At 42.5% G+C, this 21,930-nt stretch overlaps 1 protein-coding gene across 6 annotated transcripts in view; it reads left to right on the plus strand.

Moving 5' to 3' along the window:
- The window catches only part of LOC126473165 (DNA ligase 3), a 651,156-nt gene that overhangs the window by 231,938 nt on the left and 397,288 nt on the right, over positions 1 to 21,930 (plus strand). For all 6 annotated transcript variants that reach the window (XM_050100039.1, XM_050100044.1, XM_050100043.1 and 3 more), the window contains one exon: positions 19,908 to 20,234. In XM_050100039.1, coding sequence (XP_049955996.1) covers positions 19,910 to 20,234 — 325 coding nt within the window. In that variant the 5' untranslated portion in view covers positions 19,908 to 19,909. The remainder of the gene's footprint in view (positions 1 to 19,907; positions 20,235 to 21,930) is intronic.

Raw genomic sequence — 21,930 nt, forward strand, 5'->3', positions numbered from 1 at the left:
ATGGAATGCTTTAGCAGCATGTTTTACCTGCACACACATCAGTAACAGGACAATAGTACAGGGATGCCCTGAAATCCATGTGAGGCACAAAGACAACACATCCTTGAAACAGGCTGCACCACGGTAATGCACAGCGGCGTATTGCAGGTGGTGTTACTGAATATCTTGCAAAAATCGATGTGAACTTTATCGCTCATCCTCCTAATAGTCCGGATTTAGCCCCGTGTAACTTTTTTCTATTCCCTAACCTGAATAAATACTTTTGTGAGGCGTTTTCCATCAGATCGTGCTTTATTGAACTGCCTCGTATTTACTATATCGTGTCTGCCGTCGGATCATACATAAAATTAATAAAAAATTCAGGAACTCATAAGTAAAATCAAAGCTGTATGTCATCGGTGGCCTCGAAGTCTTCCTGTGCTTCAATTACCATGAGTAATTACTACAGTCCGCCACTCCTGAAGTATGTGGCATCACAAGCTGACGTACTTTATTATTATTGTAATAATATAGAATTTGTTTAATGTGAGGGATACCGAGATTCCCCCGTTTCTGAAAACTGGATGGTAGGTAGGAGGGCAGATAACACTGGTCCTGTAGTCCTGCGCCTGCTATACGGACGTTTGAGTCACAGCTCACGTACAAGATAAGTAATTTAAGTTGTAATAAACTGTTTCTAACACTTTAAACTAATTTATTACGTTAATTATAGTGCTCTTCAACCGTACCGTTAAAAGTTTTTGTCTTACTCGCGTATTTTCACAGTAATCACGTAAAGTTCGTTTTGTTTACATATCGCGGCCAGGCCGAACTTTTTGAGCTTTCAGATTAAACTTCATACCGCAATTTTAAGTGCATTTACTGATAGTTTAGTGTGTTAAATACGTTTGGTGCCCCTTTATATCTGTACAGTATCGTCTTCTCTTAAGTAATTTCCAGTAATAAACTTCTGAACCGTTGTTTACATTGTCGCGAGTAGGCCTAATTTTTCGTACACGTATTTTCATTGTTTTCCGGTAACTTAATTGTCTTTCTGTCACTAAAATCGATTTGTACCATGAGTGTAAAGTGCCTGACGTGCCGTAGAATCGTTAGCTCCGGGGTCTGGTGTGATGGATGTAGTAACTTTTTTCATTGGGGCGATTGTAGTGGCGTGGGAATTGGGAAAATGAGCGAGACTCATCAGTGGTTCTGTAGGCTATGCAGTAGAGATAGAAAGATTGTGGAACAGGAGGGGAAAATTGCTGCCCTTCAGGCTGAGTTAGATGAGGGTAGGCGAGAACTGGGCAGGTTAAGGGGGGAGAAGGTTAAACAGGGGTGGGAAGTGACAACAGGCATAAGGAACAGGCCAAGAAATTCTTCTGACAGCTTTGTTATTAATGTACAAAATAGGTTTGACCTGTAGCCTCAGTCGGAAACTGATGAGCCTCTCACAGAAGTAGATGTAGACAGGGCTCAACAAGCTTTCAGCAGCAAATTGAATAAGAAGGTAGGGAAGTCTGCAAAGAGAAAGAAAGTCTTGTTGCTAGGTAGTTCGGATGCTAGGGGTGTGGGCCAACTTCTGCAGGATGAATTAGGGTCAGAATACCAGGTCACAAGTTTTTTTCAAACCTAGTGCTGGACTGGGGCAGATTACAGAGGATTTAGGTTCACTATGTAGAGGCTTTACTAAGGAACATACCATGGTTATTGTGGGTGGGCCGGGCAACAGTATTGACAGAGATCCGGGGTACAGCATAGAGTGTGACCTGGCAAATATTGCATCAGCATCGAGTCATACCAGTGTTGGGTTTGTGTCGGTTCTGGAGCGCCACGACCAGCCTCATTTGAGCTCTTCTGTCAGGAGAGTTCATTTGGAGTTGGAACTGCTACTTGGATGTGGTGTGGGGTCACACATTGGTGTGGTTCCTGTTGATTCACTCTGTAGGTGGGACTATACTAGACATGGCCTACACCTCATCAAGAAAGGGAAGGGTAAACTGGCTGGGCTGATAGCAGGAAATTTAAAGGGGGGAGGAACTACATCTCATGGTGGAAACACTTTTTTAGTGTAAGGTCAGTGTCCAGTGGGAAACTCAGCCAGGCAACTACTAAAGATGCTAAAAAAGTTCAAGATACTCACAAAAGTAAAGTGAAAAATAATGTTAGTATATTTCATCAAAATATTGGGGGATTGAAGAATAAAACTGATGAGCTTCTGCTTTGTTTAGAAGATATAGAAACTGAGAATGTAATAGATGTACTATGCCTGTCTGAGCATCACATTGTCACTGATATGCAAAAGGTTAGCATCAATGGGTACAAATTAGCTGCACATGTAAGTAGAGATAATATGATGAGAGGAGGAGTTGCCATATATGTCAAAAACTTCCACAGTGTAAAAAATTTAGAAACTAAAAAATTTTGTGTAGAGCAACATATGGAAGCATGTGCCACTGAACTAAAACTAAATAATGGCACTTTCATAATTGTAACAGTGTATAGGTCCCCCTCAGGGAATTTCCAGCTATTTCTAGAAAACTTGGATGCTTTGTTGTGCTATCTGTCAGACAGGGGGAAGCAAATTATCATTTGTGGGGATTTCAATGTTGATTCCCTGAAAGAGTGTAATAGGAAGAATGACCTTGTAGTATTACTCAGTTCCTTCAGTTTGAGCTCCGTCATTGATTTTCCTACTCGGACAACAAAGAACAGCAGGACATCGATAGATAACTTTTTTATAGACCAAGATAAGTTTAAGGACATAAATGCTTATCCTGTTGAGAATGGTCTTTCAGATCATGGTGCACAGCTAGTTACAGTACATGACATAGCTCCATGCAGTATATCAAATCAGAATTTCAAAGCAGTGCGTTCAATTAACAATATAAATATTGCAAACTTTAGGAAAAGCCTAAAGCAGCTAGACTGGGATGAAGTGTATATGGAACCCGATGCAAACTTGAAATATAACTTATTTCACGATACATTTTAAGGGTATTTGAAAATTGTTTTCCCAAGAAAATAGTTAAACATATTTCCAAGAAAACATATAAAAACCTTGGCTAACTAAAGTAATAAGAATATCTTGCAGCCGTAAAAGAGAACTTTTTCTAACAGCAAGAGGGAGTACTGACCCCGAAATTGTTCAATATTATAAAAACTATTGTGTGGTACTAAGAAAAGTTATTAAAAAGTCCAGAAGCATGTGTATCATGTCTGAGATCAGTAACTCTGATAATAAAATTAAAGCAATTTGGATTACTATTGGAAGGGAAACAACCAAGAGCACAGGAAGACTTTAGTGCCATAAAACTGAATGACAAGTGTACTAACAAACAATCAGAAATTGAAAATATTTTCAATAATCATTTTTTAAATGTTGTGGAGAAAATAGGATCTAGATCGTCACTAGAAGAGGCAAGGCTTCTAATAGAAGAGGCCATACCTGTGCAGTTTGAAACAACTGTATTTCCACCAACCTCTCCCTCTGAAATCAGTAAAATAATAAACTCACTGAAAAGTAAAAGCTTTTACGGAATTGATGGCATTTCCAGCAAGATACTTAAAGATTGTTCCCCACAGATAAGTAGGATTCTCAGCCACGTATGTAATAGCTCTTTGGAGCAGGGTGTTTTCCCCCGATAGACTGAAATATGCCATTGTAAAAACATTGCATAAAAAGGGGGATCTGTCGGATGTCATCAACTATTGCCCAATCTCTCTTCTAACCGCTCTATCAAAAATTTTTGAGAGATTATTGTAGTCAAGAGTAGCCTCTCATATTTGTAAAAATAAAGTACTAACAAAATGTCAGTTTGGTTTTCAGATAGGATTTTCAACAGAAAATGCTATATACGCTTTCACTGATCAAATATTAAATGCTCTGAATAACTGGACATTGCCCATTGGTATTTTTTGTGATCTTTCAAAGGACTTTGATTGTGTAAATCATGGAATTCTTTTAGATAACCTCAATCATTATGGTTTGAGGGGGGGCAGTGCACAAATGGTTTAATTCATACTTAACTGGAAGAATGCAGAAATTTGAAATAAGTGGTTCATGTAATGTTAAAACAACAGCTGATTCCTCAAACTGGGGGGCTGTCAAGTACGGGGTCCCACAGGGTTCGGTCTTAGGTCCTTTACTGTTCTTGATATACATTAATGACTTACCATTCCACATTGATGAAGATGCAAAGTTAGTTCTTTTTGCTGATGATACAAGTATAGTAATAACATCCAAAACCAAGAACTAAGTGATGTAATTGTAAATGATGTTTTTCACAAAATTATTAAGTGGTTCTCAGCAAACGGACTCTCTTTAAATTTTGATAAAACACAGTATATACAGTTCCGTACAGTAAATGGCACAAATCCAGTAATAAATATAGACTTTGAACAGAAGTCTGTAGCTAAGGTAGAATTTTCAAAATTTTTAGGTGCATCCATTGATGAGAGGTTAAACTGGAAGCAACACATTGATGGTCTGCTGAAACATCTGAGTTCAGCTACATATGCTATTAGGGTTATTGCAAATTTTGGTGATAAGAATCTCAGTAAATTAGCTTACTATGCCTACTTTCATTCACTGCTTTCGTATGGCATCATATTCTGGGGTAATTCATCGTTGAGTAGAAAAGTATTCATTGCTCAAAAACGTGTAATCAGAATAATTGCTGGAGCCCACCCACGGTCATCCTGCAGACATCTATTTAAGGATCTAGGGATCCTCACAGTAACCTCACAGTATATATATTCACTTATGAAATTTGTTGTTAATAATCCAACCCAGTTTAAAAGTAATAGCAGTGTGCATGGCTATAACACCAGGAGAAAGGATGATCTTCACTATGCAGGGTTAAATCTGAGTTTGGCACAGAAAGGGGTAAATTATGCTGCCACAAAAGTCTTTGGTCACCTACCAAACAGCACCAAAAGCCTGACAGATAGTCAACGAACATTTAAAAATAAATTAAAAGAATTTCTAGATGACAACTCCTCCTACTCATTGGCTGAATTTTTAGATATAAATTAAGGGGGGAGGGGGGGGGGGGGGAACTTAAACATTAGTGTCATGCAATATTTTGTGTAATGTAATATCTTGTACAGACATCTTTTATTAACCTGACACGTTCCACATCATTACGAAGTGTCGTATTCATGATCTATGGAACAAGTATTAATCTAATCTAATCTACTGATAATTTCAGCAGACACTCCTACGAGCTCTTGACTTATATCCTCGTCCCATAAATTATAGTTTGCAGAAAATCAGTTGCCTGAGAGCTATGTTCTCTGTATTTCATTTGCCACCAGATACTCGATCTCATCTTCTCTGTAAGCCTATTGTTAGAAATATCTTCTGTGGCACCAAAAGACCACATCCACTTATCATAAACACTTACGTTTAATGAGCGAATCTAAATTTGAGCTACTGAAGTTCTTAACGAGCTCATCGCGTCCTTACAGGGTACTTCTGCTGCAACCGGTACTAATTAGGGAGAATGCTCTGATCTACTGAAAATTGTGTATACCAGAAGAGCTGTCGGTTACGGCAGCAAATAACTAACAAGTACTGTCCTACGCCGCTGTGTGTAAGACTCGCATAGAAGATCAACGGCTTAAGAGCTAAAAGTTTTCAGTTACGTTCAATAGTCGCAGATTTTCGTATAGCAGTGGTGAGTTTTAATTTGCGTCTTATTGATACGTTTGATTGTTTCTGGCTGTCAGTAGTAATAAAAAACGAGAAGAAACAGAACTGGAAAGAAGTCTTGGAGGAATTAAAACGTATCTCTCTTTTTCGACTCCAAGGACGCGAGTATTAGAATAACAGAGATTGTGGGGAAAATACTGATAGAGAGGATTGAAACGGTAGAAAACGGAAGATGTGTGTGTGTGTGTGTGTGTGTGTGTGTGTGTGTGTGTGTGTGTAAACGTACTGAGTGGTTATAATTAAAGTACAGCTACTCGTGGAGGTCCGGTATTGGGCTGTAATTATCGTACAGCAGTGAAACTTGGTAGATATACTAATACATTAAAGCGAAATCGATTTACGCAGGAAAAAATTAGTTCCAGTTTTGGCCACCAGGTGCAACTCTGGCGCTATACTCTGATCGTATGACGGTAAAACATCCACTCTGCCATTTGACAAGTGAGTGAACAGTACGGGTAACGTGAAGCCACCGTGCGCTTTTAGCGAAACTCTTTAATGCGAATGCCTGTATAGTAAGCAGTCTGAGGAGGAGCTCGATGTCATTAAATGATTTAAAGGTGAGAATGGAATTGGAAAACATGAGTGAGCTTGGTGTGGCACCTGGAAGAGGAAGTTATTGACGAGATTGCTGTAACTGACCATGCAGCACGTGTCTTGGCTGGTACTAGTGTTAGTGCTCGTGTGGTGTCACGAGAATTGTTCCTGTCGTGGTCAGCAATACGGAAAGAGAGCCAGACGGTGCAGCATCTGAAACCTCATGATCAGCAGCAACGTTCTGATTTTGGTCGTCAGTTTCTGGCACGGATCGAAGTTGATGACGCGTGGCCGGACAGTATTTTTTGGAGTGACGTACATTTTACACTACAGAGTGCAGTGAATACACAGAACTTCGGCGCGTCTGGAGTACTGTTAAACCGCGTATTGCGCAGGAAGAGCTGTTACACTTACCGTATGTGGCTGTGTTGTGTGGATTCACAAGCACCTTTATTCTCGGTCCATTCTTCTTTGAAGAGAATACGTCCAGTGAGCCTGGCATGTATACCGTGGCGTCTGCACGTTAGTGAGTCGTCCTTGTACAGCACGTTATTCCTGTATTGGAAGAGCATAACTGTGTGGAATCCACTGTTTTCATGCAAGATAGGTCAACACCTCATGTCGCTCGCCCAGTGAAAGAGCTGCTTAACGCAAGCTTCCACGAACATGTGATTCCCAGAGGTTTTCCAGATGCATGGCCTGGAAGATCAACTGATGTGAATCCATGTGACTTTCGGTTCTGGGGATATCTGAAAGAACATGTTTAACAGGGACACGACCGATCTCTAACTGAACTGAAGGCTAGTATACAGGAACGTTGCTCAGATTCCACCGGAACTGCTGCGAGCAACTGTTGGTCTCGTCGTTTGTAGGTGCAGCATCTCAACATGTCCGGTGCTTATTTACAACAGCAGATGACAGAGTACAATGACATTGCAGGCACACGTGTTTCGGAGTGTTGACGCAGCGTCATCGTCAGCTACCAATTAACCAGGCTATCGGCCAGTAATCGGTGGCGCAGGTTCTATCCGGGACGGGCTCAGCTTGTGCGGCACGTTAGTGCACAGTTCGAACGATACTTGTGTGGAACATCGGTCCTCAGACGGTAATTTTCGTTACCGTTGGCTTTCCTTCAGTCAGTTGATACAATGCAATTTTCATTATGAATGAAAACACACGCAACACTGGTATAATGTTGTACAATATTATTTCACAAACCGGTTTTCGGCTATTAAGCGATCACCAGGTACAAAGATCAATATGTAGTGCATTGACAAAGATAATTATAAAATAGATGCAGTGCATTTCTCACTTGTTTGGTCTTTTTTGCCCACGTTGGTAGCTTAGTGGCTAACGTGGCGGCCTCTCACTTTTACCTCCCATGATCGAAGCCAGGTTATTTTTTTATTTTATATTTTCGTTCATCTACCCATGTCCGCAGAAGGTTGCTACACGAATTTTTCTTAGCGAGTTAGGAGGTACTAGGGCATTATATCAATTTTGAAATTACAACTGTATTTCACAGAAGTCTCAAACATTCGTTGTGTGTGTGTGTGTGTGTGTGTGTGTGTGTGTGTGTGTGTGTGTGTTCTTATATTTCATTCTTATATAGATTCTTATATTTATTTTTATGTTAATTTTTGAGGATGATTTGGTGCATGCCCTCGGATGATACCGATCGTAGAAACATTCAAAACGTAGAAATTCCGAATCGCCCAAAGGCAGATTTCCCACAGTGACATTTCTTTGCACGAAACTCACTCGGGAAATAAACGACGCTTTGACGAGTTGTCAATTTCGCGGCAGACCACGCAGAACGGATCTCTCTTCCCGAAAACTGGTGTTCGCAGTTGGTTGTGAATCAAGATACGGTACAGGAATTTCACCGAAAAAAGTTTCAAATACTTTTCCATTCATTTACTTTTTTTACTTCATTTAGCAGTGATACAAATAGTAGACCAGTAAGAAGAACGTTATTTCAATATACACTCCTGGAAATGGAAAAAAGAACACATTGACACCGGTGTGTCAGACCCACCATACTTGCTCCGGACACTGCGAGAGGGCTGTACAAGCAATGATCACACGCACGGCACAGCGGACACACCAGGAACCGCGGTGTTGACCGTCGAATGGCGCTAGCTGCGCAGCATTTGTGCACCGCCGCCGTCAGTGTCAGCCAGTTTGCCGTGGCATACGGAGCTCCATCGCAGTCTTTAACACTGGTAGCATGCCGCGACAGCGTGGACGTGAACCGTATGTGCAGTTGACGGACTTTGAGCGAGGGCGTATAGTGGGCATGCGGGAGGCCGGGTGGACGTACCGCCGAATTGCTCAACACGTGGGGCGTGAGGTCTCCACAGTACATCGATGTTGTCGCCAGTGGTCGGCGGAAGGTGCACGTGCCCGTCGACCTGGGACCGGACCGCAGCGACGCACGGATGTACGCCAAGACCGTAGGATCCTACGCAGTGCCGTAGGGGACCGCACCGCCACTTCCCAGCAAACTAGGGACACTGTTGCTCCTGGGGTATCGGCGAGGACCATTCGCAACCGTCTCCATGAAGCTGGGCTACGGTCCCGCACACCGTTAGGCCGTCTTCCGCTCACGCCCCAACATCGTGCAGCCCGCCTCCAGTGGTGTCGCGACAGGCGTGAATGGAGGGACGAATGGAGACGTGTCGTCTTCAGCGATGAGAGTCGCTTCTGCCTTGGTGCCAATGATGGTCGTATGCGTGTTTGGCGCCGTGCAGGTGAGCGCCACAATCAGGACTGCATACGACCGAGGCACACAGGGCCAACACCCGGCATCATGGTGTGGGGAGCGATCTCCTACACTGGCCGTACACCACTGGTGATCGTCGAGGGGACACTGAATAGTGCACGGTACATCCAAACCGTCATCGAACCCATCGTTCTACCATTCCTAGACCGGCAAGGGAACTTGCTGTTCCAACAGGACAATGCACGTCCGCATGTATCCCGTGCCACCCAACGTGCTCTGGAAGGTGTAAGTCAACTACCCTGGCCAGCAAGATCTCCGGATCTGTCCCCCGTTGAACATGTTTGGGACTGGATGAAGCGTCGTCTCACGCGGTCTGCACGTCCAGCACGAACGCTGGTCCAACTGAGGCGCCAGGTGGAAATGGCATGGCAAGCCGTTCCACAGGACTACATCCAGCATCTCTACGATCGTCTCCATGGGAGAATAGCAGCCTGCATTGCTGCGAAAGGTGGATATACACTGTACTAGTGCCGACATTGTGCATGCTCTGTTGCCTGTGTCTATGTGGCTGTGGTTCTGTCAGTGTGATCATGTGATGTATCTGACCCCAGGAATGTGTCAATAAAGTTTCCCCTTCCTGGGACAATGAATTCACGGTGTTCTTATTTCAATTTCCAGGAGTGTACATTGGAAGACATTCGTGTAGTAATCTTCTACGTACACGGGTAGATAAATGGAAAATAAAAGCAAAAATAATAATCAGGTTTCGAACACGGGGCGCAAAACTGTGAAGCCGCGATGCTAGGCACTGTGCCATAGCTTTGGTTGAAACATATGCTCGTAAAAGGCAGATAACTTGAGGCACACACACTTATTTTTGAGCCCTCTTTCAACAAGCGAAGTTTCTGGGAAACAGAGTTATGACACTAGCCGTGTTCTCCTCGTTAGTCAGCATTTCTCTCACTGTCAGTACATTTGATTTATAGCTGGGAAATTCCGGACTTTTCAGTGGATCAATATTCTCCCAGCTCGATTTACCTCTAGGGTTAGGGAAAGGAAAAGTACAAAAAAAGGTTGAAATTTACTCGATGAGTTCGTTGTACTTGTTGGAATAGTGTTCTCGACTTATCAGATTCACAAATGCTGAACTAATTTTCTCATTACAAGCAAGACGAACAAACAATTTGTGGAACAGCCTTCTCGACTTAAACAGCTCAGTGCTGTCAGACTTGCAGTTTGCCAAACAATTCTCTGCATAGAGAGCTAAAAATAATTTTTTTTTACGGGGTCCCAAATAATTTCGTTAAAAGTTAATGGTTGCTGAGTGTAATTTTATCCAAATAAAATAATTACGTCACTAGAATCAGTTACGTTATTCAAAATATTCATTATGGTTCTGGGTTGTGGGCATCACACAGTCATGTCTCGAAACAATCTAGGCACTGCACTGCACTTCAGTCAGTCAGTTCATTTACGAGATAAATTAACTAAATTTCCGTTGCGGGGTTTGCACCTGCCGCCATCAAAAAGCTAAGACATTCTCAAGACCCTTTTTTTTCCGTAGTGTTATCAGGAGTGTAGCGCTCAGAGGGACAGACGTACGATCAGTAATTCATACGGACAGATGGTTTGTGTAAAAATAAAGACAAGATGACTCACTTTACAAGCCAACAGCTTTCTCTAATTAAATCCACGCAAGTGATTTAGTCTATTAATACATATGAAAGCCTGTTAACTGCAAGCACGAGTAACATTCATGTGCAGTAGTGGAGAGGAACTCGTTGATCAAATGTCTTACCGTTGCGGTGCTGGTAGTTCATCTGGTCTCGTTGGGCGCCGTAGCGGTGTCTCCATATATCGGTTTCCGGTTTCGCGTATACCTTGCTTTATATTCTCATATAAAACATCAAACATGTAGACTTAAAGTTAAATGAAGCACTACTCCACCATTTTCACCTTTAGCAGTGTATATTCTGTTACAAACAGCACCCACAACATACAGTTTTGACCACGAAATACATAGAAAGATCAAAATCCATAGTGTCTCTGACAAACTCATGAAATAATTGTTTCCTTCTCAGATCATCAAATTTTAGTGCTTTACAACGAATTAACGGGTGCAAATATGAGTAAACAAACATAAATATCAATAAACAGATTTAAATATTAATCCTAGAACACTAAAGGGGAAAAATATTACATTGTTACTAAAGCATCGTAAATTTTACTACTACATGCTTTATTCAAAGGAAATCCTAATTTATAGTTCATGCACAAGCTAATTACACTTACAATGTGTCCATGGTATGTCACATACAAAATAAGTACAAAATGTTCTGTCTCACACCCTATATTGACAATACCAGATTGGCGGGAACCGCGGATTGGTATCAGTTGGAATCGTAAATTTTATGAGAGATTAGTAATCTAGGATTAAATCACGTGCGCGAGTGAATGCTGTTATTTACGCCATTATGTTAACTCACAATGTAACCCTCATAGATAAAGTGCAAGACGTTAGGTTTGTAATTAATAAAGAGAAAACGATGTACATACAACTAAAAAAGGCAGGAGATTGGAAGGGTGACAAGCGCAATGGAGGATATGAAGCTAAAGATGTTGAGTTAATTAAAGTACCTGGGATCCATAGTAAACTGGAATGAAAGTGTAGAGCATAAACTTCGAGTAAGGATAAAAACTGCGAGAGATACACGTATATCTCACAGAAAATGTACAGTAGTAAGTTGGTGTCAGGGAAAAGAAAATAAGAGTGTGTGTAACAGTGATCTGGCGCGTACTGTTATATGGGTCAGATAATTGGACAACGAGTTATAGAAAAATTGGAAACTGATGATATTTGAAAATAGTCGAATTTCGCATCAGTAGAAGAAGTTGCAAATTACGTGTCGAGTTAGAACAAAGATTCCGGACGCGTGGATTGTCGCAGATCCAGTAGAAATTAGTCGGGCAGCTACAGTGCCGGGCCCAAATGCGAGTTGTTGTAAGCGACAAAAATGTTGTTAGAACAAGTCTAGATGTGAAAAGCCTACCAAGACGACTCAAAGGTAGGTGGTAATATGGGGCAATGAAGGACATAGATCTTCTGCAGAACAACATGTGATGTAGGTTAGAGGTAAATGATTAAGGCTGAAGAGATCAATCTGAATGTGTGGCAAGTACTGACTAGCAGGTTAGTGATATTGGCTTACGCAAATGCGCAGATAAAAGGCTTATGATGCAGTAGTAAAGTGTATTGAAAAGATACTCACCTTTTTCCGCTATTTTAGCTTTTTTGGATGAGTACTTTAATTGTAAGATGCCGTTGTGCGGTACTATGAAACAGGCAATTACGGGAACAGGGCAAAAGCCATGAGAATAATTACCCAACGAGACAGGAAACAAAGCCAAGCAAGCGTAACGAAAGTGTGAGCTTCTAGCGTATTGGATCTCTTAGGAGGTTAAATGTGGCCGCTTCGTCCGGTAATACGATGAATATCTTGATTCTTCCTGCTGCATTTCCTCGACTAGACTCCATGACGTTCTCGGTTGAAATATCAGTTAAATATGTAAACTGCACCCAGCTGCATACTTACGATAGCATTAAAATATTGAAACCATTCCTTACTGCCGGCCGGAGTGGCCAAGCGGTTCTAGGCGCTTCAGTCTGGAACCGCGCGACCGCTACGGTCGCAGGTTCGAATCCTGCCTTGAGCATGGACATGTGTGATGTCCTTACGTTAGTTAGGTTTAAGTAGTCCTAAGTTCTAGGGGACTGATGACCTCAGCTGTTCAGTCCCATAGTGCTCAGAGCCATTTTTGAACCATTCCTTACTCAAGACACAATGAGTGTTGGTGTGTTTCGGCAGGTATAAGTTACAGACTAGGGAAGTGGATGCTCGGAATAACATCTCCTTTTGCTGTAAGCTTTCAGAAAAGAAACCGCAAATGCAGCTGTGCAGATACTTTCTACGTAGCTGTCCGTGGTACAAAAATCTAACTTACCAAATAAAATACAGAGGCTGTCGAATTTAAAAGCAGATGGCTGGCGATGTATGGACCGCGGCAAGAAAACCCTGAAAATAAAGCATATTTGTTAGTTCTATTCTAAATATGCAACTGCTGAAAATAACACTCTTTCTTTAAAAGTATTTTGTTCAGAAAAAAATACATCAAAGCAGTTACAGGTTTTTATAGCAATTATAATGGCTGCAAATCCTGAAAATTAGCAGACATAAGATACTTTGAAAAGGACATATTATGGCCTGGCACCTGGGATCAAGTATCTCGTACTCATGCGTATACAGTGAGCATCTACGGAAAGTGACTGTAGGTCGGCGAAACCACGAGAAGGCGAAAGGTCATTAACGTCCATACTTCAATGTAGAAGGTAGGTTTCGACGGCTCGCGTACTCTGTAAAGCAGGATGGCGGCGATCTACGGCAGATCTGATGAGTGTACAATGACGTTGCATGCACGCGTGTTTCGGAGCACACTGTCCAGTTCACGTTGTTGAAAATGCGGCTTCGCCGCAGACTTCCCTCCAGTGTTGACGCAGCGTCATCGTCAGTTACCAACTAACCAGGCTATCGGCCAGTAATCGGTAGCGCAGGTTCTATCCGGGTCGCGCTCAGCTTGTCCGGCACGTTAGTGCGCTGTTCGAACGATACTTGCGTGGAACATCGGGCCTCAGACGGTAATTTTCGTTATCGTTGGATTTCCTTCAGTCAGTTGATACTATGCAATTTTCATTATGAATGAAAACACACGCAACACTGGTGTAATGTTCTACAATATTTATTATTTCACTAACCGGTTTTCGGCTGTTAAGCGATCACCAGGTACAAAGATAAATATGTGGTGCAGTAACATATTGTAGGACCAAAGATTTTAAATTAGTTCATCTACAGTGTATCTCCATCTCCAGAGATAAGATTTTAACGTTGGATTTAGGAATAATGCGAGAGGAATTATTTCAGTCTAAATGCGATGTAAGATTATTTAACTAAGATGAAACACGGAACATTAACTAACTAACTATATACTAATTAAGTCATTGTTCACAGAATAAAATAAATTGAACAATAAACTTCTGTGACATGTTCCAAAGGTGTGTCTGAGCAAAATGATCTTGCCTTTAATAGACCCTAAATTACAGACAGATGCAATTTCTTTACTATGTTCTATAAAGGCCAAGAAGATTGCATGTGACGTATAAAACGTTACGAAGATAGGTGAAAACGAATTTTACTGCTACGGTATATCTACGTCACCATTCTGGAAGCCATGCTATAGTGTGTGGCGGATAGGATTTAATGTGTCCGTATCATCCTACCTCATTATTATGCCATTCAGAAACGATATACGTGAAAGGCTGCCGCTGCGCCTCCACATAAGCTTTAGTTTATCTTATCATATTGGTAATTACGCAAGATGCGAGAGAAAATATCGTATTTTTAGTCTGTTTTCAATGTACTCTGTTGGAAGTTTGATTAAAGTTTCGCGCGGTACCAATTCCGAGCCGTGCTGGTCACGTTGTTCAGGGTCAAGCAGTCGGGTAGGGTTCTTTTCATCATCTAACTTGTTAGGCGACACCCACCACCTCAGAGGCGACGATCACACATACTCAGAACATTGACACAATGATCTGTGAAGGAAATTGTCGTGGAGCTTCAGGTGTCGCTTAACTGACTTTTTCTTTTTTTTCTTTTTTTCTTTTTTAAATTCGTGGTAAGATCTTATGGACCAAACTGCTGAGGTCATCGGTCCCTAAGACTACACACTACTTAATCTAACGTAAAGTAACTTAAGCTATTGACAAAACACACACCCATGCCCGCTGGAGGACTCGGTCCTCCGACGGGGGAGCCACGCGGACCGTGACAAGGTCCGCTAGACCGCACGGCCACCCCGCGCGGCGCATAACTGTTGCCACCATTTTCATAGATCCATATCATTGATGAAAAGTTCCTATAAATGCGAGATAAGTCACCTACAGTTAAAGAAACAGACGGTATGGTTTCGATTGTCTAATTGGGCTGTGGATTCGATTTTTGTGCGCAATATTTCGACAACTACCTGATCGTTTTGGTACGACGAGTTATGATGTAGCCTATAAACACATGAAAGATAAAGACTCGTGCTAAGAAGACGGCTGTATCCTGTTTCAGCCCCTTAGGGTTGGAATTTAGAGAAGTCCCGTCTTAAACGACGCCTACAGTATCAGGTCCACACCTTCCCTAAAGTTTGCAGTTTGGGCTGGGCGACGTTGAGTCAGTCAGTCAGGACAGTGCCTTTTATTTATACAGATAACAGGTAGCTTCATTAATAAGACATTTTGAAATATTCATTTTAAGACTGATTATTTATTTTGTAGATAGTACTATATTTTGTATGTAGGTAAATTCTGATTGGCTGCTACGTTCTATTTATTAACTTCCATTTGGCGAACAAATCTGTTTGTTAATGGTTATAGTGCGTTATTTTTTAAATTGAAAGACTTATTTTTGCATGGACTGGAATCTCATCTGTAGAGTTTCCTCTCCTATCCAATAAGTGAACGAGAAGAAATTTTCCTACCGTGACACACAAACATGTGCGACACACTAACCGTGGTTTTGCGAAAGTTCACATCTGCAAACAACAAATATCCCCCGATTCTTCGCTAGATCGGGAGACGATTTTCTTACTTAGGCTGTTTGAAAGCTATGTCGATTTCCCCAATGGATTTCTCCTCCATAGGCTGTGGCTCCTAACGTGGGCTCTAAAGCAGTGAATTCTGTAGGGCATTTCGGAAATCTACTACGATGTTACAGTAAAGCCTCAATACTTGGGATGCCACGTCATTTATTAATTCAAACAAAAATGAGTAAAGTGTGTTTTCACAATCGTCGTTCTCTGAGTGTCAACCTCAAATAATTAATTACAGTAACTTTCACAGTGTCTGGTTATAGCCTTTCGAGTACCATGATGTTCACAAAACCATACACGGTATCTGTTCCCATGTTCCTTCCATTCTAATCGTCGCACTAGTTAGCATAAAAATTAGTTATTTTCTTAAGTGAGAATTGGCGCTCGAGATTTGTGTTGACAATCTTCATGGCAGTACTCGACTGGCTACAAATGTTTCCTGAGGCAAATTTAAACTTTCAGCTCACTTTTAATTAATTGAAATAACCTCTCGTATAGCTGACATGTTGTCTGCAAGAAAGTTAGTCTTAGACTGGGCTGTCCAACTCTCTCCCGCCTGCCCGAGCAAGGCGCACTTTTGTGATTGGTCAATTAAGTCAGCCAAGCACTTTAAACATTACATTAATTCTCTTATTAATCTTTGCACTCAATTTGGAAAAGCTGAAATTGTAGTTACATGTACGTCCGTGTGGATAAAATCCTCAGCATTGTCAGAATAGTTTATTAAGCCTTTAGACATTAAATATTAATACAACAGGCTAATCATATTGGGGGGGGGGGGGAAGAGGGGAAGGAGAGAGGGTGGGTGGGTGGAAGGAAATGGACGTAGGAATTGGAAGTGAGAAGGCGGCCAGACACACACACACACACACACACACACACACACACACACACACACTCTCACACACTCAGAGAGAGAGAGAGAGAGAGAGAGAGAGAGAGAGAGAGAGAGAGAGAGAGAGAGAGAGAGAGGGGGGGGGGGGGGAAGGCGGATATGCACAAGGAGGGAGGGGGGAGAGGAGTTTGAGATTAGGACGCATATCCAACTCCCATATATATTAGAAACGTGCCCTTTCTCTTTTCTTTATTTTCCGTTTAATAAGACTTAGCCACGGCCACGCTTGACTGGGGGGATGATGATGATGATGATGATGATGATGGCCTTTCGACTTTCCTCCTGTTACTTGTGACTCGCTACCTACAGGCTTGCATAGCTTCAGCAGTGTAAGCAATTAGATACGATGTAATAAATTACGGCCCACAGCTTTGTTATTTTAAAAAACTAGTTATTCATAACGACGTCTATAAATTGTTTCAAATACCTTGATTTGAATTACACTTTTTTGCGTCATCAGTAAAATTTTATACAATTAACAACACACCTTGATTGCTGCGTTATAGGCTTTTAATTAAAAATTGCTCTAAAATGCTGCTGTTACTGGTTAGTTTTCACACAATTTCCCGTTGTAGTTTCCATACCACAGGTTCAGCCTATGGATCCATAGATCCTGAACACGCCCTTGGTCAGTAGATGTCTACTGGGAAAAAGCTTGTTACTACATTCCACGCGGACTGACACTAGCAGTAAAGCGATAGTTGGTCCTCTGAGGCTTCGTTTGGCCTTTTACAGAGCTCTGCAGGCAGTAACGCTTTCCTGAAGATCCTCTTTTCGCGCAGCCGCCTGAACCCGCACGGCCGGCTGTCGTCGCGCTGTCGTTCTTTTATTGATGGCAGGTGCCGGCGGGCCGGGGACCTCGTTAATAGATTCTGCCGTCGCTGGACGTGGGTGCCGCGCCGCGATACCATCTGTACATAAAGCGACGGCCGCTGTTAATGGATTCCCATGCTCGGCGCCCTCCTCCCGAGGAAAACAGTGCCGCCCCCGGGCCGGCGTTGATGCGTGGTAACTCCCACGCGCAGCCGTTTCTCCGTTTCACGATTTCCTGTTTGCGATCTGCTAACGCGTCTGTCGCCGGCGCCCGCCGCTGCACGCGGAGGGGACTCGCCTGGCTAAAAGAATACTCTGACGGCACATGACTGACTCGCCAAGTAAACAAATAGCGGCAGCCACTTATGTCGATATCGGAAGAGAATTTTTCTTTGTGTATTGTTTTCGAGAGTTTGCCTGCGTGTATATGCGTAAATTAAATTCTCAGACACACATGTGCGACGTAAACAGAGGCGTCATTCATGTTCAACCACGAACATATTACGTAAATGTAAATATTCGATATAAGTGTTGATCTATAACAAATGTTGCGAAATAAAAACCTCTAATATGATATTGGAAATGAATTGTGAATTTTATTTCGAAAGTACTTACTTTGAAGAATATTTTAACCCAACCACCTGAAACAAGAGGATTTAATCTGAGAGATTGAGATTTTTGCCTACAGGAAATATCACAATGTGTAAGATCTTTGAAAACTACTACTTACGAAAAACGAAAATTTGTGTTATACGACGTGATCTTTGTGAAGTCCGAATATTTTTACCGGGAGTTACAGTGGAAGATTACGTCGTAGTTGCTTAAAATATCAGAATCTTGGTCGGTTATCTGTAGAGCATTTCTTGCGGCTTGCGTGGAGGTTAAACATAAATATAGTATTTCTGCTGAACCTCTCGGTTTTGTTATGTTTTACCCGACTTTTTAAAAGGATTGCGATTACACCTCTTTTGTATCACACGGATCGGCAGTCCCATGACGTTCTCTCGAAATAAGTCGCCAATTTTTCTTGCGTACTTGGAGGCAGTGCTTCTACAAAATAACTCGTGCTTCCCATCAGTCGCCCTATAACGTATTGCATAGCCCTATTAACGACTTTTGGATACCCCCTTTATATAACCTCATTCGTCCCTCGCCTTGTAGTGCGAAGGGAGGACACGATGACGACTAGTTACGTTGTCGAGAGATTCAATGAGAAACATAAAAAGGGCAGCATTCCCGGGACGACGACATCAACGGTGTCGGCAAGACATCAAAACTTAATTATATCTGAAGGTGTCCCAACTGGCTTTTGCAGGTGGTGCCCTAATTACGTTCAGAGATTCTAATTGTTGACCACGACTTGTAACTACTAGAGAAAACTGCCGTAGACTACCGCAGATTATCATAAGTAAGAGTAAACTACTATAGTTTCCTTAGTAACCTTGGTTAGTTAAGATCGTAACCACATTACCAGCGGGTTAGGTGCGTTGCATACCTGTGGGGCGATACCTCATTCCGATCTCATTGCTTGAGTATGCGGTCACTGTCTTACTATGTTCCGCTAGAAATCGGAACTGGTGTACAGTCTAGAAAGTGAGGATATGCAGAGGACTTCGTAATCTATGAAACATTTTTGTTCTACATGGTTATCCTCCTGTCCGTTGCTAAAGAATAAACAATATTTACAGCGAAACTGAAACCATCAATGTTTAATTCACGTTTTATTAGAGGATTATTGATTTGTAACTTGAAACAGAGGTCTGTTGTGGTAAAAATAGAAAAAATACAGATTTATCATATAGCAGTAGAACACAAAATTTCCTCAAAATATCTAAAAAATGCGAGACAAAATATATCATTATTTTTAATAGTTCGTCGAGCTTATATAGAACATGTTCCTATTATTCATAAACAGCTTTCGGACTTTAAGAAGAATCTTTTGTATTTATTGTGATGAACTTCCTAAATGTACAAAATAACAATAATAAGTATATTTATATATTTATGTTTGTACATAGAAACTGTACTTGCGTCACAAGTAATTGCTTTGGTTACATAAAAGCACAGAACTTACGTGATCAACAAATTTTTATAACTTAAAAAATACAATTTATATTTTGTAGAGATATAAAATACACAATGGACTAACAGAGGACGATGTACGGTTCTAATTATGTGTAAAACAAACACACAAACAAAGAGAGAAAAAACGAAAATTTCTCTCATTTCCTGTCGCACATCCATTTTTTTTCTTTTCCTGCCAATTCTGCCAGTACTACCGGTAATTCTACTACGTCGTTTATGTACTGTACAAGGGCTACCGGACGGCGGTTTTGGTACAGCGCAGCTCTACTAACTGCGATCCGAATTTTCCACGTCTGTGAAGAACCGCTCTGCCCCTGGATTTCACAGTTGTCGGATTTGACGAACTTCTGTGCAGGAATTCCTGGTCTTGAACCTTCACTTCATTGGAAGTAGTTTATCCTGAAAGCTAATCAAACGGCATTCCCCGTTTCTCTGAGGGGTCTACTTAGAGCTGTTCTGTTTTTCTCTTGCAGAAATGTCTGACGAAAGCATGGGCGGAGAGGGCGGCGATGCGCCGCAGATGGAGGACAAGAAGTTCTTCGTGGACCGCGCCAAATCGGGGCGCGCCACGTGCCGCAAGTGTAAGCAGAAGCTGGAGGCGGGCGGTCTGCGCATCGCCAAGGCGGGCCACAACCCGTTCGGGCCGGGCCTCATGAAGCTGTGGCACCACGTGCCCTGCATGTTCGAGGTGTTCGCCAAGCAGCGCGCCTCCACCGCCCGCATCAACTCGCCCGACGACGTCGCCGGCTGGAGCGACCTCGACGAGGACGACCGCAACCACATCCTGTCTTTCCTGCCAGGTTAGTCACTGTCCGCCCTCTTCCACTATCATCTCTACCCCCCCCCCCTCCCCCCGGGGGCCTGTCACACCTCCACCCTCTTCACATATACACAAACCAGTGACTCAGTTGTTAATTTTTCACGCGCTACTGATATTCGTTATGTGGTCATACACTCAAGAACAATAGAATTACTCATTTCTCTTGAGTAGAATGTGGCACCCCGTTTCGTCGTGATGGCGGCACTGACACAATGTCACCGTATTGATTACAAGAGAGACTGAAAGCATTTGGGCGACATCATAATGACCCCACCCCCTCTCCCAACACACATACACCAATAAAAACCGATGCACATGATTGGACAGAATGATAGTACACTCCGCAACAAAATTAAAGGATCACTTTTTCGAAACCCCGTAATTTTTTCCCACTGCGACGCATAAGCTCGAAATTCGGCTAAAGATGCCTACAACCTTGGTCTGTAATGGTGCAAGAGAGTGTCGCCCCGAAATTTCACCCTCGGGCTCGGCGGCGCTTCAAACAGCAAAGTGTCAACACATGCGAAAAAAAGCCACAGCTCAGAAGTTCGTGTGTGCTGACAGGTTGGTTAATGTCGTCATAAAGGCAGAAAAATTCAGTAAATTTATCCTTAACGCTACCGTTGACGTGTCGCTCTATGGGAGGGATGTCACACTCCTTATCCACATTTCACCCCTTCTTTTAACTCCTCTGCGATGGAAGTCAGAACCGCAACGCCCAGCGTTGAAATCACACGGTTTTCTTATGTGCGGCGAAGGAAAATATTTCAGACACACCGCCCTCAGAAACGATTCGAGAACGCCAAAGGGGGTGACATATTGGGCGTGACTGAAACCATTCCTTCCTTTGGGTCATTGATTCCCACACATTTTGTTGTGGAAAATGGAATTTCGTTGTAACCCTACTGTATGGACATTGCGCTGGTAGCACCGAAGATGTAGTCGAACGTGGTGATCTTAGAGGGACACTTTGCCATTTTATTCACACATCATGTGTCAATGCCAAACTTTTTCGTCATCAGGCCACAACTCGGCGCCCAAAAGGAGGGATGAAAAGCACAAAATCACTTTTGTGCTTCGGCTCACGTAAAATTTGGTCGAATGATTTTCAACCGTCCCTAGTGGCTCCACCCTGTATGGCACAGCAATACTTTTTGCTGCATTACAATGCGGGGAGATGAAGTTCAGTTTGGTTGCAGCCCTGCGGTGTCTTCAGAGTGTGGTACAAACGTTCAGGTGGTGGCAACAGTGGCCAAATTTGTCAAGAACGTGGACCTGTTGCTCACTGCACCGCGAACTGTCGTTTTCGAGCGCAAAATGTATGGGAATCAATGTGTCGAGCGAGGGGGTGGTTTCGTTGACTGCATTTACGCAACCCTCTAAGACATTTCGTATCGAATCTGAGCGGTGGTGTCTCCGAAATGTTTTCCTCGGCCACCTATACGAAAACCGCAAGGTTTGAACCCTGGGTGTCGCAGTTATGACCTTCATCGAATAGGCGTCAAAGAAGGGATGAAATGAGGGTAAGAGTGGGTGTGAGGACCTTGCCATCGTATGGCGCGTCCACGGTGGCACTGGGCAGAACTGTGGCAAAATTTCCTGGCAACGTAACATTATTAATCCACCTGACAAAAATGGTTCAAATGGCTCTGAGCACTATGGGACTCAACTTCTGA

The sequence above is a fragment of the Schistocerca serialis genome, chromosome 4 (genome assembly GCF_023864345.2).
Source record: "Schistocerca serialis cubense isolate TAMUIC-IGC-003099 chromosome 4, iqSchSeri2.2, whole genome shotgun sequence".
In the NCBI taxonomy this organism is placed as follows: Eukaryota; Metazoa; Arthropoda; class Insecta; order Orthoptera; family Acrididae; genus Schistocerca; species Schistocerca serialis.